The sequence below is a fragment of the Myotis brandtii genome, unplaced genomic scaffold (genome assembly GCF_000412655.1).
Source record: "Myotis brandtii unplaced genomic scaffold, ASM41265v1 scaffold1399, whole genome shotgun sequence".
Lineage (NCBI taxonomy): Eukaryota > Metazoa > Chordata > Mammalia > Chiroptera > Vespertilionidae > Myotis > Myotis brandtii.
Genome location: NW_005354993.1, coordinates 251,878 through 265,764, shown reverse-complemented (window position 1 = coordinate 265,764; position 13,887 = coordinate 251,878). Strand labels below are relative to the sequence as shown.

The 13,887-nt window shown below is 46.0% G+C and overlaps 1 protein-coding gene across 1 annotated transcript in view; it reads right to left on the bottom strand.

Moving 5' to 3' along the window:
- PDE5A (phosphodiesterase 5A, cGMP-specific) overlaps positions 1-13,887 on the bottom strand; it is a 76,014-nt gene that overhangs the window by 43,286 nt on the left and 18,841 nt on the right. Inside the window, exons 3-6 of the mRNA XM_014535209.1 lie at positions 11,014-11,085; positions 8,906-8,995; positions 6,019-6,156; positions 3,181-3,248 (exon numbers count right to left, since the gene is read on the bottom strand). Of these exons, the coding sequence (XP_014390695.1) occupies positions 3,181-3,248; positions 6,019-6,156; positions 8,906-8,995; positions 11,014-11,085 (368 nt within the window). The remainder of the gene's footprint in view (positions 1-3,180; positions 3,249-6,018; positions 6,157-8,905; positions 8,996-11,013; positions 11,086-13,887) is intronic.

Below are 13,887 nucleotides of genomic sequence, written 5' to 3'. Positions count from 1 at the left end.
TGGGGGGGGGGGGGGGGGGGGCGGGGGGGGGGGGGGGGGGGGGGGGGGGGGGGGGGGGGGGGGGAGAGACACACTGAGAAATGTTTGTGCTTTAGAGCTAATTGGAAGCTGCAGACGGTGTAAGCCAAAGACAGAAAGACACAGCAGAGAGAAAGAAATAGCAGCGAGTGGGGAGAACTTACTATGTCCCGGAATTATCTAGCTCAGCGCGAGCTACAGTCCTGCTCCTGTACAAGTGTGCCCATTTCACAGATGGAGAAACTGAGGCCTCCAGAGGTACGATAATTTATACAAAGCCCTAGAGCCGGTAAAGTGGTGGAACTTAAATGCAACTAGTCTGATTTCAGAGTCTGCACTCTCCTCCTCCGCCTTCACAGTTTTTTCAAAGTGGTAAAATCCTTTTCACTACACTTTTAAGTTGTAGGTGTTACTGTATTTAACTAAAATTATGTTTCTAATATAATTATCACCAATAAGTATTAATTAGTACCGTATATATATTCCAAGAAAGTGAGTTTAGAGGATTAACCCTATGTATGTGTTGTTTTATGATAAATACGTGGATTTATAAATTAACAGGGAATGAATATGGAATAATAGCACTATTTCCTAAAATTAAATGCTAACGTAAACGGTGCACCCTCACATTCCCTTTCCCCTTCTAATTGGTGGCTCTTCGGTTTGAATGAACTGAAACTCCCCCATCTGGAAATGCGCTTCCCTCCCCGATCCTCGGGCCCACCTCCAGCCGCAGGCCACTTCCGCCCACGGTGATCCGACCCTAATAATTCCGCATCCTGTGCACCCTGAGTGTTTCACACTTAACGTTTCACAGCTGTCTTTAACACATCACTTTATTTATGAAAGATAAGCGGGCTGGCTGGAAAGATACCAAATGAGCCAGGCTTTTAAGCGGACACATACTGCCTACAAGGACTGATTTCCTCACTGCTCACCTCCCTCCACGGACACTCCATGGAAGAGGGTCTGGACTGCAAAGTGTGGGCCAGTGAGGGCGAGAGGGGCCTGAGTTCTATCAATAAGCGATTTTAGAAAGAGAACGAAGACTCTGATGGTGACCATGAGGACCAGGTTAGTCCTATTTCAAAATGCAGGAGCTATTAAACATCATTCTAATCAGCGTTTTTGCAAAACTCAGCCTCATATCTAATTTTTATTTTTTCAAAAATCACTAAGATGTCTTTAAATGCATCATTAGAATAGCAGTTAAGTTTAAAATGTTTAGCGGAAATAAGACATTCGTATTAAATAATTTTCATTACTGTAAAATCAGTTAATGAATCAGTTAAAATGATCCATGCAAATTAGTCTCCTTTAAGGTAATCATACCCAACTAGCTATATTTTTAAGGAAATATATTTATACTAAGACTGTTTTGAAATGATTAAAAACATAAATGAAAAGATACCTCTATTTTGCTTACAGAAAGGGAATATGGTATTCACCAGGAACTACTCAAATATATAGTAAGAAAGTAAATATACTATATAGCAGTGGTTCTCAACCTTCCTAATGCCGCCACCCTTTAATACAGTTCCTCATGTTGTGGTGACCCCCAACCATAAAATTATTTTCGTTGCTACTTCATAACTGTAATTTTGCTGTTATGAAGTAAATATCTGATATGCAGGATGTGTTTTCATTGTTACAAATTGAACATAATTAAAGCATAGTGATTAATCACCAGAACAATATGTAATTATATATGTGTTTTCCGATGGTCTTAGGCGACCCCTGTGAAAGGGTCATTCGACCTCCAAAGGGGGTGCGACCCACAGGTTGAGAACCGCTGCTGTATATTAAGACTTAGCTTTTTTTTAAAAAAAAGCATATTCACCAGTAGGGGTCACTATTACACCAAGTCACTGGGCTAGTTCAGCCATCACTGCCAGGAATTAGAGGACCTGGCTGAATTAATAATAAAACTCAAAATGCGAATGAAAATAATTACACATACATGCTGCTGCCCAAATATTCAAAGGTAAATGTAGGTACTTCATAATTTTACACATTTAACATTCCCTATCACACCAATTTCCTAATCCCATAACATATGTAAAGTCTTAAATATACATGTTTATATTTGTACCTATATAAATTCATTATTTATGCAAGCCAAAAAGTAAACTAGTCCAATTATTATGTGTCTTATCTGGAAGCTTTCTAAAATGCTCTTCATGAAAAAGCAACAAAAATGCCACAGCATCCTAAAATCAAAGTGATCTAGATTAGTGCTCGTCCTAAGAATGAGGAACTCCGCCGCTGAACGAGGCAGTCCGGCCTGAAGCCCACATGTGGGGGGCAGAGATGTTAAGCTAATGTCCTATTTCCACGATTAAATGATTTAATATCAATAATTTCTGGGAAAATGATTGGAAGGAAATGAATAACAGGTCCCGTGATAAGCAGCATTTGCCAGGCCTTCCAGTTGCTGGAGGCTGGCGGACCACACTCCGCAGGAAAGCCCATGGCAAGCCAGGGCCAGCAGCTCGCACGGAGCGCACGGGGCGGTGGGAGCACACAGACCAAACAGGGCCAGGAGCACCACACCCTCCAGCACATCAACACTTTGCTCTTTCTGAGCAACAATTTAAAGGTGAATAAGAATTTCAACATCATAAAAAAACATGAAAAACCAGTGAGCTCCAATGGACACCTGCTCTGTCTCCAGCCCCAGGGCCGGCACACAACTGTGACTCGGCCGCAGGCTCCCTTCTGCATTAAATCCCCTGCTGACTCCAAATCAGAACAGATTCGTGGAAAACTTTGTCTAGAAACTGTCAAATGTCCAGGGGTCTCCGATATGCAGTGAAAACTCTAATTGAAATAGAGCCCTGGGGGGCCTCCACGAGCCAGCTCACAGGACACACGGTGCCCACGCCTGTGCTCATCGGGACCGTTCACTCTGTGAAAGACTTCTTAGCTGGAGTAAACACAACACAACACAACACAAACCCTGGGACTTTATAACATCCAACAGCAAAGTATTTTCACAAACCAAATTATTTGCGGGGAACATAAAAGTCAACAGCATCTGTGTCTGAAATTAACTGGGTCACGGAACGGAACATAAAAGTCAACAGCATCTGTGTCTGAAATTAACAGAACAACGCTGTAGCCTGTTTCGCAGGCTGGTGAATCCAGGCGGAGTTCTTTTACCTTGTCACAGTGTCGGATGATCGCTTCAGCTCCTCACACTCCATGTGGAACACGCTGGAAAAGGAATCCTGGGAACAGAGCGACAAGGCCGGAGTAAGTGTGACGAGGCTGTACCAGGCGTCCGCGCAGACACGGGCCTGAGGAATGACTGCGCTGGTGTTTGTTACGTCTGTCTACTTACTCTCCGAGGGAGCTGGACCGAGCGCTCACGTCACCGCATCAGGCTACTAAAGCCATGTTCCTATAGCTTCTGATCGCCACTGCCTAGAATGCTTCTTTGAGCACTCTTTTTTTTTTTTTTTCTACCAGGTGTTAATAAATGTTAGCTTCAAAATTTCTCTATATTTCTTCAAAACCCTCCAGTTTCTGCTTTCATGCAGACATCGATTGCTGCTGCTAGATCCCAGGAGAGGAATGACTTTTTAGAAACACATCCCATGCAGTCATATTCTGTGAGAGCCAAACAACTGGGCAGGTTTGAGCAACAGAGAGAAACGCTTTTGAAGTTACACTGAAAAGCAGGTACATATTTGCAGCCGAGCTATACTTGCGGCTGAATAAAGAATCGGAAGGAAGCAGGACTAAAACACTGATGTGAGCATGATGCGGGGACAGGAGAGAGGAGCATGTGTTTGTTTTTTTCTTGCTCACATTTTGATTTTGGCTCACGCTGTTGAAATACTTTTAATCGGTAACTAACTGCAACATAAATCAAGTCACTTAATTCCCAATCTAAACCCAACAACCGAAGTTGTTAAAAGTGAGAAAAGTGGCCCTGACCGATTTGGCTCAGTGGATAGAGCGTCGGCCTGCGGACTGAAGGGTCCCAGGTTCGATTCTGGTCAAGGGCATGTACCTTGGTTGTGGGCACATCCCCAGTGGGGGGTGTTCAGGAGGCAGCTGATCGATGTTTCTCTCTCATCGATGTTTCTAACTCTCTATCCCTCTCCCTTCCTCTCTGTAAAAAATCAATAAAAAATATAGTGTTTTAAAAAAAAAGTGAGCAAAGTGCATCAGTGGGCCTGTGGCTGGGCTTTATTCAAAGCAACAGTGAGCCGAGGCAGACGCTGCCATGACAGGGTTAACGGGGGAAGCTGGAGCCGAATGCTAATCACATTTCCGGTGTCTGAAAAATGGGGGTGGGCCGTATATAACTTTCCAACAGTAAATCGCAGGGAAGTTTCAAAATAGTTCTGTTTGATATCGCCCATTTCACTGCTGATACGGCCATGGTGAATCAAGATGCTTTATCAGGTGGTATGGAAAAAGATTTGAAGAGAAAATGCTTTTAAAATTTGCTTCTAGGCATACCTATTTTCATCCCTGTGCTTTGTCGGTGGCCAGAGTCTAATTGATATCCTATTAATGAGAATAACACACACACACACACACACACACACACACACACTCATTCAGATAATGTTGGGTCCTACAGTGCAATCTTACTACCTAAAACAATTTAAAGACTTTAAATATAAGTATTAAATATATTTTATTCTGCTTCCTCCCAAAAACATGAACTCAGATATCACACATGGTGGTCGCTGACTGATACAAGTGGTGACCCCACTCTCTTTCCCACTAACCCCCCATAAGGAGCCTGTCGCCAGGGTCTAAAGGGAAAAGAAGAGGAACAAGGACATCAAATAGAAGTCTCCTGGCAGCAGTGGCTCACAGGCTGAGAAGGGAAAGAAACTGCAGAAAGGAAAACTGCCTTCGGCCAGGGGCCCCGATTCTAACAGCAAGCGCAGCTGGCCCATCGAGAGGCAACCAGCCCCCTACGAGAACCACCTCTCACACACATCTCTTTCTTTTTTTTTAAATATATTTTTTATTGATGTCAGAGAGGAAAGGAGAGAGAGAGAGAGAGAGAGAGAGAGATGTGAGAGAAACACATCGATGGGTTGCCTCCTACATGAGCCCTGACCAGGGCCCGGGCCAGGGAGAAGCCTGCAACCAAGGTGCATGCCCTTGACCAGAATCAAACCCGGGACCCTTCAGTCTGCAGGCCGAAGCTCTATCCACTGAGCCAAATAGGCCAGGGCCCATCCCTTTATGTTACAAATTGGTGGATTGAAATTTACCACTCAGAACTGTTTGGTGGCTTCCCATTGCTGGTAAAGGATTGGGGACCCACAGGCAGCTTTAATAATGCAGCCTCTATTGGGCCATCCCTTTGTTTTTTAAAGTATTTCCGGCAAAAGATAACATGGCCCTAGCCGGTTTGGCTCAGTAGATAGAGCGTCGGCCTGTGGGCTGAAGGGTCCCGGGTTCGATTCCTGTCAAGGGCACATGCCCGGATTGCGGGCTCAATCCCCAGTAGGGGGTGTGCAAGAGGGAGCTGATCCATGATTCTCTCTCATCATTGATGTTTCTATCTCTCTCTCCCTCTCCCTTCCTTTCTGAAATCAATAAAAATATATTTAAAAAAATAAAAAATAAATAAGATGAGAAACCTATTTAAAAAAGAAAAGAAAATGTGCTACCCAACCCGTTCAGAATGGGGATCTCCCTGCTCCTAGCAGCCGTGGCACTGCTCTTCCAACCATGGGAGGTCAGCACTAACGACAATGCATTTCCCCATCGAGGCCATGGAGCCGCTGACCACAGCAGCACAGGACACGCCCATGGTGACCGTTTTGAGGAGGGACACTGAGGCACCCTCCCCCCACCCCTACCTGTCTTCAACCAGGACAGGTCTACTGTCATCTGCTTTGCATGACCAACCACACAGGGTTTAGGAGAGGGTTTGAGGCTAACATGGGGTTTACAAGCAGTGGCCCAAGGAATCTCCGTTTCTGTCTTTCTAACAAGAAAAAAGCCATACTCTGTACTCACGGAGCAGTCTCCATCCACGATGAAGATGGTGCACTTCTGCACCTGCATGAAGGAGATAATCGTGGCAGCGATCTTCTTCAGAATGACCTCCAAGGATTGCTGCTCTTCAAAAATCAGGCTGGCCAGGTCAAGCAGCACCTGACAAAAAGACACCACAAGCTTCATATTTAGTAACTAGAGGCCCAGTGCACGAATTCGTGCACCAGTGGGGTTCCTTGGCCTGGCTTGCAGGATTGGACTGAAACCGGCTCTCTGACATCCCCTAAGGGGTCCTGGAGTGCGAGAGGGTGCAGGCCAAGCCAACAGACCCCACTGGTGCATGATCGGGGCCAGGGAGGGATACGGGAGGTTGGACAGCTGGGGAGGGACTGTGGGAGGGCTCCTGGGCATATCTGACCCCTCTCGCTCGGTCCCAATTGGCCAGACCCCAGCAGCAAGCTAACCTACCGGTCAGAGCGTCTGTCCCCCAGTGGTCAGTGCACATCCTAGTGAGCACTTGAGCGACCTTAGTATATCATTAGCATATTATGCTTTGATTGGTTGAATGGACGACTAGACGACCAGACACTTAGCATATTAGGCTTTTATTATATAGGATTGCTTGTGACCACTAAAGCAATATAATGATATATATGAGCTATACGTTGTTTATATATATTTAATCTAACATGTTACAAGCAAGTTTGCATTCTGCTTACTAACAATTGTTATTACAGTTAGTACAGTGGTCCTATCATAGACTCTGAATCCAGCCAGAGTCATTAGATTTTAATTCCGATTTCCCTTCCTGCCAGCTTTGTGATTTAGGGAAAATTTCTTGAAAATGGGGATAACAGTAGTCCCAAAATCATAGAAATGCCGTAAGAACTAAATAAGTTAACATTTATAAGGCATTTTGAACAGCATATGACACTTAAAACACGTTGTTCATAAATAGTAAATGTGTATTAATGTTTATCGACATTTTCACAGGACATATTAAATACTGTACAAAGTAAACAAAGTGTTAGTTCTTTTTGTGATTTTCTTGGTAATTTCTCTTTCCTTTGAATTCCATAGAATTTCTTCCAATGTCACAAAGAATGTGTGTGATGAGGGAGTAGAAAGTGTACATATTACAGAAAATTTATTGGAGGTGATAGTGTCCTAGCCCAGGCCTGAAAGATGAGTAGAAATCATTGAGGTGAAGTGGGGGAAGGGGACTATTTCAGTCAAAAAGAACTGAATTAAGAAAAAGCAGCACACTACACTACTAGCTTCAATCAAGTTTCATGTGCATATGGAGTGTAAAGAGGAGAGCTGGGCAGATGAGGTTGGAGAGTGAAGCAGAGAAACAACCCCAAACACTGTATATCTCTTGAAGCAGTTGGATGGTGACAGTTTGCAGGAAGGAAGTGACAGGGTCACAGTTGTGCTTGTGAACACGGGGTCTGGGTGAACGGATGACAAGCACAGAGCATGGGAACAGTTAGGGAGACACCGCAGTTGAAGGCAATGGAAGGTCCAATGTCTTATTAATACAAGTTCAAAAGAGAAAAAATAGAGAGCAGGGGAGAAGAGTCATCCAAGAAATAATGAAAAAGAATCACATAAAACAGAAGGGTATGAGTCTCCAGGCTGAAAGGGATGACCAGGTATCAGCATGATAAATTAAAAGGGAAAAGAAAAAGTCATATTGTGAAATTAAGTTACCAAAGCCAAGATAAAGAAATAATCCAAAAAGCTTACAGACATAAAAAAAATCTACAAAGAACCAAGAATCAGAACAACATGGATACTAGTTAGAAGACAAAGCACTACCTTTAAAATCTGAGGAACTGATTTTTTTTCATTTGAGAATTTTGTACCCAGCAAAACTTGCCAGGATGGTACAATAGACATTTTCATACATGCCAGGATTCAGAAAGCTTCCTTCACCACTCCCCTCCTCATAGAGCTACTTGAGAATGTGCAGCAATACAACAAGGGGATGCGCTGAGAGAGGAGTTGTGGGATCCATGCTGCAGCTGAGCCTTAAGCCGTGAAGAGCAGTTCTATGCTGACACCTGGGCAGCAGTCATGGAGTGACACAGTTTGGCTTGAAAGAGGCAAGAGGGAGAACATCAACTTGGAGATCTCCGAGAAAAAGAACTCCACAGAATGCCTGAATAATGGAGAGTCACGGTGTGGGAGGACCAACAGCATGAGATGACACCAGAGCAAACAGTTCAAGGGAAAAAGAGTGGAATTCAGAAACATCCAGAAAAACTAACATGAACAACATTCTCACAACCCTGGCACTTCTGAACACCTTGTTTGAAATTGCAACTTTAGAATTAACCTAGAGGTAAAAAACAAAACAAAACAACAATCAAAAACCCACACAGTTAATCATGGTTGTAGACAATATATATGTCATCCATGTGGGCGACATAAAAGAAAAAGTCCAGATGGGAAAACAGAGGTGAGGAGGAGTAGTTGGGAAGGAGAGATGAGAGATGCTGAGGTCCTGGTCTTACGAAGCATGGAATCAAGAGATGACATCTCTTGTCAATGGAGCAAGAACTGAAAGCCTTATTTAACATGACAAATGCAACCCACCCCGTAACTCAAAACAGTGACCGATGATACTGGTCCGCTAAGGGTCATGCAAGCAAAGGGTGGTGAAAGCCAAATAAGCCCTCCCCTGTTCATTAGTGAACACTGCCCAACGGTTATGAACTTGGGAAGAAGGAAGCAGAAATAACTATTAGAAGGAACAACTGACATATTTAGAAACTGAATCTGTGCTATTTGCATTTTCAGTCGTGCACAGAGATTGGCTAAAAATCACAAGCATATATTGGATAAACATTTTAACACATTTAAAGAAGAATCTCTGAGCTCTCTCTCTAGGTCCCGGACTTGCCTGATTTCTCTTGTTCTCCAGCAGCGATGTCTCGTAGAGTTGTGCGTTGTGAAGAACAATCCCACAAAATGCCAAGTACGCGGCGAAGTCCTAGAAAACGGGCCAGACAACACCAAGTGAGAATTGTCTCTACAACTGTCTGGGTCTGTTGCCGGAAACACAAAGGGCATCCAATGTTAGGTAGAGTTGAAATAAATATGGGAGAGCCCGAAGGAGAGATGTTTATTCTACATAAAATCAGGAAATGAGGCAGAGCGGGTGTGAGCGAAATGGCACCCCCTAGTGCAGGGGTGGGCAAACTTTTTGACTCGAGGGCCACAATGGGTTCTTAAACTGGACCGGAGGGCCGGAACAAAAGCATGGATGGAGTGTTTGTGTGAACTAATATAAATTCAAAGTAAACATCATTACATAAAAGGGTACAGTCTTTTTTTTTAAATTTTATTCATTTCAAATGGGCCGGATCCAGCCCGCGGGCCGTAGTTTGCCCACGGCTGCCCTAGTGAGTGACCAGCACCGACACAGCCTCCTATGTTGTAAGTTAGGTAGACATGAACAAGGAGAGAGAGAGTGGTATGGAGACCTGGTCTCTTTATTAGAAATGGGAACCTGCTCTTATGCAAAAACTCGTGTGGCCTCTGAATGTCGGTAAGACTCGAATCCATGCCGAGGAGGTGCAAATGGCTTATAACTTCTTCCCGGGGCAAATAAAGCTCATGTGCTCGTTAGAAGACGGGCAATTACACTTCCCTCTAAAGTTGCAGATATTAGTTGAACTGTGTTCCTTTTAACAGGTAACTATTGTCCTCAATATACTATACTCAGGTGGTGTGCTCACACTTACATTGCTTGTTGGTTAAAATAGATCTTTACCTGGCATGCTGGACCCACAATCATGGATTCATTTTGCCAAGTGGTGATACGGCCTAAGGATCCCGGCCTTTCTAGAGGGGTTCACATTTCATGAACTATAAACAGATAATGGCACAGAAAGCTGCCTAGAGTCATGCGTCCACCACACACGCTCAGGAGGCATTCACAGACGGGAGAGTGGATGCCCAGGACCCTGACTTTACAGGCACTTGCTTTGTTCTGGAGCAATTTAGACACAGAGACCAACACCAGGGCCAACACAGCCCCAGCGTGGAGACAGAAGTCTTGTCTCCCAAAGCACCTAACTTTCAGGGAGTGACGGAAACAGCACTGGGCTTGAGTAGGAGGAACTGGGGGGGGCGGGGGGGGGGGGGATGGAGAGCACCCTGGCACACGTGTAATGCATCTTCAGGAAGAGGGATGGCAAACCCGCCAGTAGATGCAGCCGTGACCAGGTGTGCGGGCTGCGGTCCTGAGCGGAAGCAGATGGTGTGTGGCCTGTCACAGGACAATGCCGACGGCCCGCTTTCCGGAGCTGGTTCGCACCCTCAGCCTGAATGCACGCCTCGGTGCCCTGCGTCCATGTGTAGAGGACATTGTGACTGGGCTTCACAGGGGGCAGGTCCGACGCCCAGCTGACCTGTGGTGCTGGCCTTGGAGCACAGCTCCAGGGGGTTTACTTGAGGCTGAATTTCTTTTTTTCCTTTTAAATTGATTTTTATTGATTTCAGAGAAGAAGGGAGAGGGACAGAGAGACAGAACAGAGAGATAGAAACATCAATGATGAGAGAGAATCACTGATTGGCTGCCTCCTGCATGCCCCCTACTGGGGATTAAGCCGGCAACCTGAGCATGTGCCCTTAACCAGAATCAAACCTGGGACCCTTCAGTCCACAGGCCAACACTCCATCCACTGAGCCAAACCAGCCAGGGCAAGGCTGAATTTCTTAATAGCAGTGATGAAAGGTAGTGAGCAAACTGAAAGTCCATGTCACCCTCTGTATGGCCCCACTCACACATACATGCCGTGGGGGAGGCGTGGCCACACAGAGTAGAGCTGACTAAGTGGATGGCACAGGTTCCCCTGCAGGTCACTGTGTCTGCCACAGGAGGCATCCAGAGCAATTCAGATCACGTTAACCCACAGGGTGCTTAGTGACAGGCAGTGTCAGCAGCAGCTCCTCTGCAGGTCTGTCCACCCTGAGGAGACATCACACCAGACGCGCGCTCTGTACCTTCTCATCTTTCTCAGTGAATGTCCCGCCGTTTCCCGACTTCTTGTTGATGGCCTGGGCGACGCCGACAACCTGGTGTAAGGAGAGAAAAGTGTCCAAAATGATTGGTATGAATGCACTGGTGTGTTCGCAGCAGAATTTCTGCACGTGCTTTAAAACAGCAAACAAAACCAGGCTGCCAACCCGAGACAAAGCCCCAGCAGCTGCTCTAGCTCTGCAGCATCTACTGCAGTCTTTCTCTCTGATAAGAGTTTGAAAGTTTTTAACTTCCTGGGTCCCAAACTACACCTGACTTTGTGACATCACCTGGCATTGTGTTCTAGTCAGTGAAGACGCGGGCGGAACTAGAGAGATGGCAGATGCCATAATGGTGACATTCCAGTCAGTGTGAGGCTCGGGAGGAAGTCCCACCCACCCCCTTCACCACCCCGTTTTACAGACCAGCTAACAGGAAGTGAGGGGCTGACGTGGCCCACGCAGGCTTTCCACCTCTCTTCCAAACCCTAGGCCAGTGATGGCGAACCTTTTGAGCTCGGCGTGTCAGCATTTTGAAAAACCCTAACTTAACTCTGGTGCCGTGTCACATATAGAAATTTTTTGATATTTGCAACCATAGTAAAACAAAGACTTATATTTTTGATATTTATTTTATATATTTAAATGCCATTTAACAAAGAAAAATCAACCAAAAAAATGAGTTCGCGTGTCACCTCTGACACGCGTGTCATAGGTTCACCATCACTGCTCTAGGCAGTCATCAAGTTACAGACATATTCACGCCATAGGCAAACAACATCCCCAGACAGGGCCTCATCCTAATCCCTGGAGCCGGGGAAGAGGTCACCTTACATGGCAAAAGGTACTCTGCAGATGCGATTAAGTTATAGATCACCCGAGTCATGTGGGGGGTGAGGGGCCCAGTGTTGGAGCAGGAGGCAGGATAGCCGGTCAGAGACGGGAAGATCTGGGCTGCAGGTCTGACGGTGGAGGAAGAGCCACAAGCCACGGGATGTGGGCAGCCTGCAGGCAAGAGAAGGATTCCTCCCCGGACTCCGCACAGGAGCACAGCCCACCCACACTGATGTCAGCCCAGGGAGAACCAGTCTGAGCTCTGGCCTCCAAACCATACCATGGCACATTTGTGTTGATTTAAGGCACTACCTTCCCGGTAGACTTCTACAACAGCAGTGGCACTCAGACGGCCATTAGAGTTCCTCTCACACTCCTCTTCCCCTCTCACTCCTCTGCACCCCATCCTGCATCTGCTTCACCAGAGAAACTTCATTCTCTTCGAAGCCTGACATCTCACTGCTGATGGTTTTCCTGCCGTTAGTCCATCTCTGACACTAGGCCAGGCCTATCTTCCTGAGACACTGCTTTGGGCATACAAGTTATCCCATCACTCAGCTGTTTTAATGCTCCACCCATCCATCCACTCATCCACCCACTCACTCATTCATCCATCCATCCATCCATCCACCCATCCACCCATCCACCCATTCACCCACCCATCCACCTATCCATCCATCCATCCATCCATCCATCCATCCATCCATCCAGGATAAAAATCGCAGATGGATTCCACACCCTCAACGTGCACTGAGATCGCTTACATGGCCTTTGAGTTAGAATCCTGCGACCTTTGTTCACGGGGTTCTTTGAACTATGACCTTCCTCTCTCTCGACAGAGGCCCAATTTCCAAAGAGCGGCCCACAGACCCCCCCCTCCCCCAGTCCTGTGTGGCAGTCATAATGCCAGACTTCTGACAGCCAGGCCTTCCGGTCTTGCACCTCATCTTCTCACACACCCTGAGTCTCCAATTAGCTTGTTTCCCGAGGACATGATGTAGGTCTTGCCCCTTAAAGTGGCCTGGGGCCTGCGCTGTCCTGACGCCCTCCATGCCAGTTGGTTGTTGTAGATGATGAGGGAGAAGTGTCCGAGGGACCACAATTTTCAGGCTGATGTACTTACTGGACAACCCACATTTGAATAAGAGTTAATAAATCTGCCCACTTTCCCTCTGCCTTTGGCTTGATATTAAGAGATCTGCCTGAACCCGAGGCCTTACATGGCAGTGATAAGTCTGTGCTCTTAATCAGCCTTTAGTGATGAAGTTAACACAGCCCAGAGGGACTTGGGGAGAATTGAAAAGAAAAGCTTGTGTTTATTTCAGTTTTTAATTTAAAAAATATAGAAAATCACAGAGAACAAGACGGTAAACACCATGTCTTTGTCAACTAGAACAATGGTAATGAGGGCCGTGTTCAAATTCAGCTGTGACCCGGTCAGGGTGGCTCAGTTGGCTGGGCATCCTCCCATAAACCAAGAGGTGGCTGGTTTAAGTCCCCCATGGGGCACATGCCCAGGTTTCGGGCTTGATCCCCAGTAGGGGGTGTGCAGGAGGCAGCCAATGGCTGTTTCTCTCTTTCCATCTCCCTTCCTCTCTCTCTAAAATCAATTGAAAAGACATATTTAAAAATTTCAGCTTGCAGGTCCCACCCCGGTGGGTCCAACTCAGTAGGTCTGGGTTGGGGCCTGAGAATTTGTTTCACTAAAAGTTCTCAAGTGACGCCAAATGCCGAGGTCTAGGGACAAAAACCACTTTTAGAACCACTGATAATAGAACTACAAAGTGTTAATACTTCGTGGTTTCTTTTCTTTTAAGTTATATTAAGATAAAATTATCCCAGTAGGCGTGGTTAGTGGTTGAGCATTGACCTACGAACCAGGAGGTCACGGTTCAATTCCCAGTCAGGGCAAATGCATGGGTTGCTCGCTCCATCCCCAGTGTGGGGCGTGCAGGAGGCAGCCAATCAATGACTCTCATCATTGATGTTTCTATCTCTCTCTGCCTCTTCCTTCCTTTCTGAAAT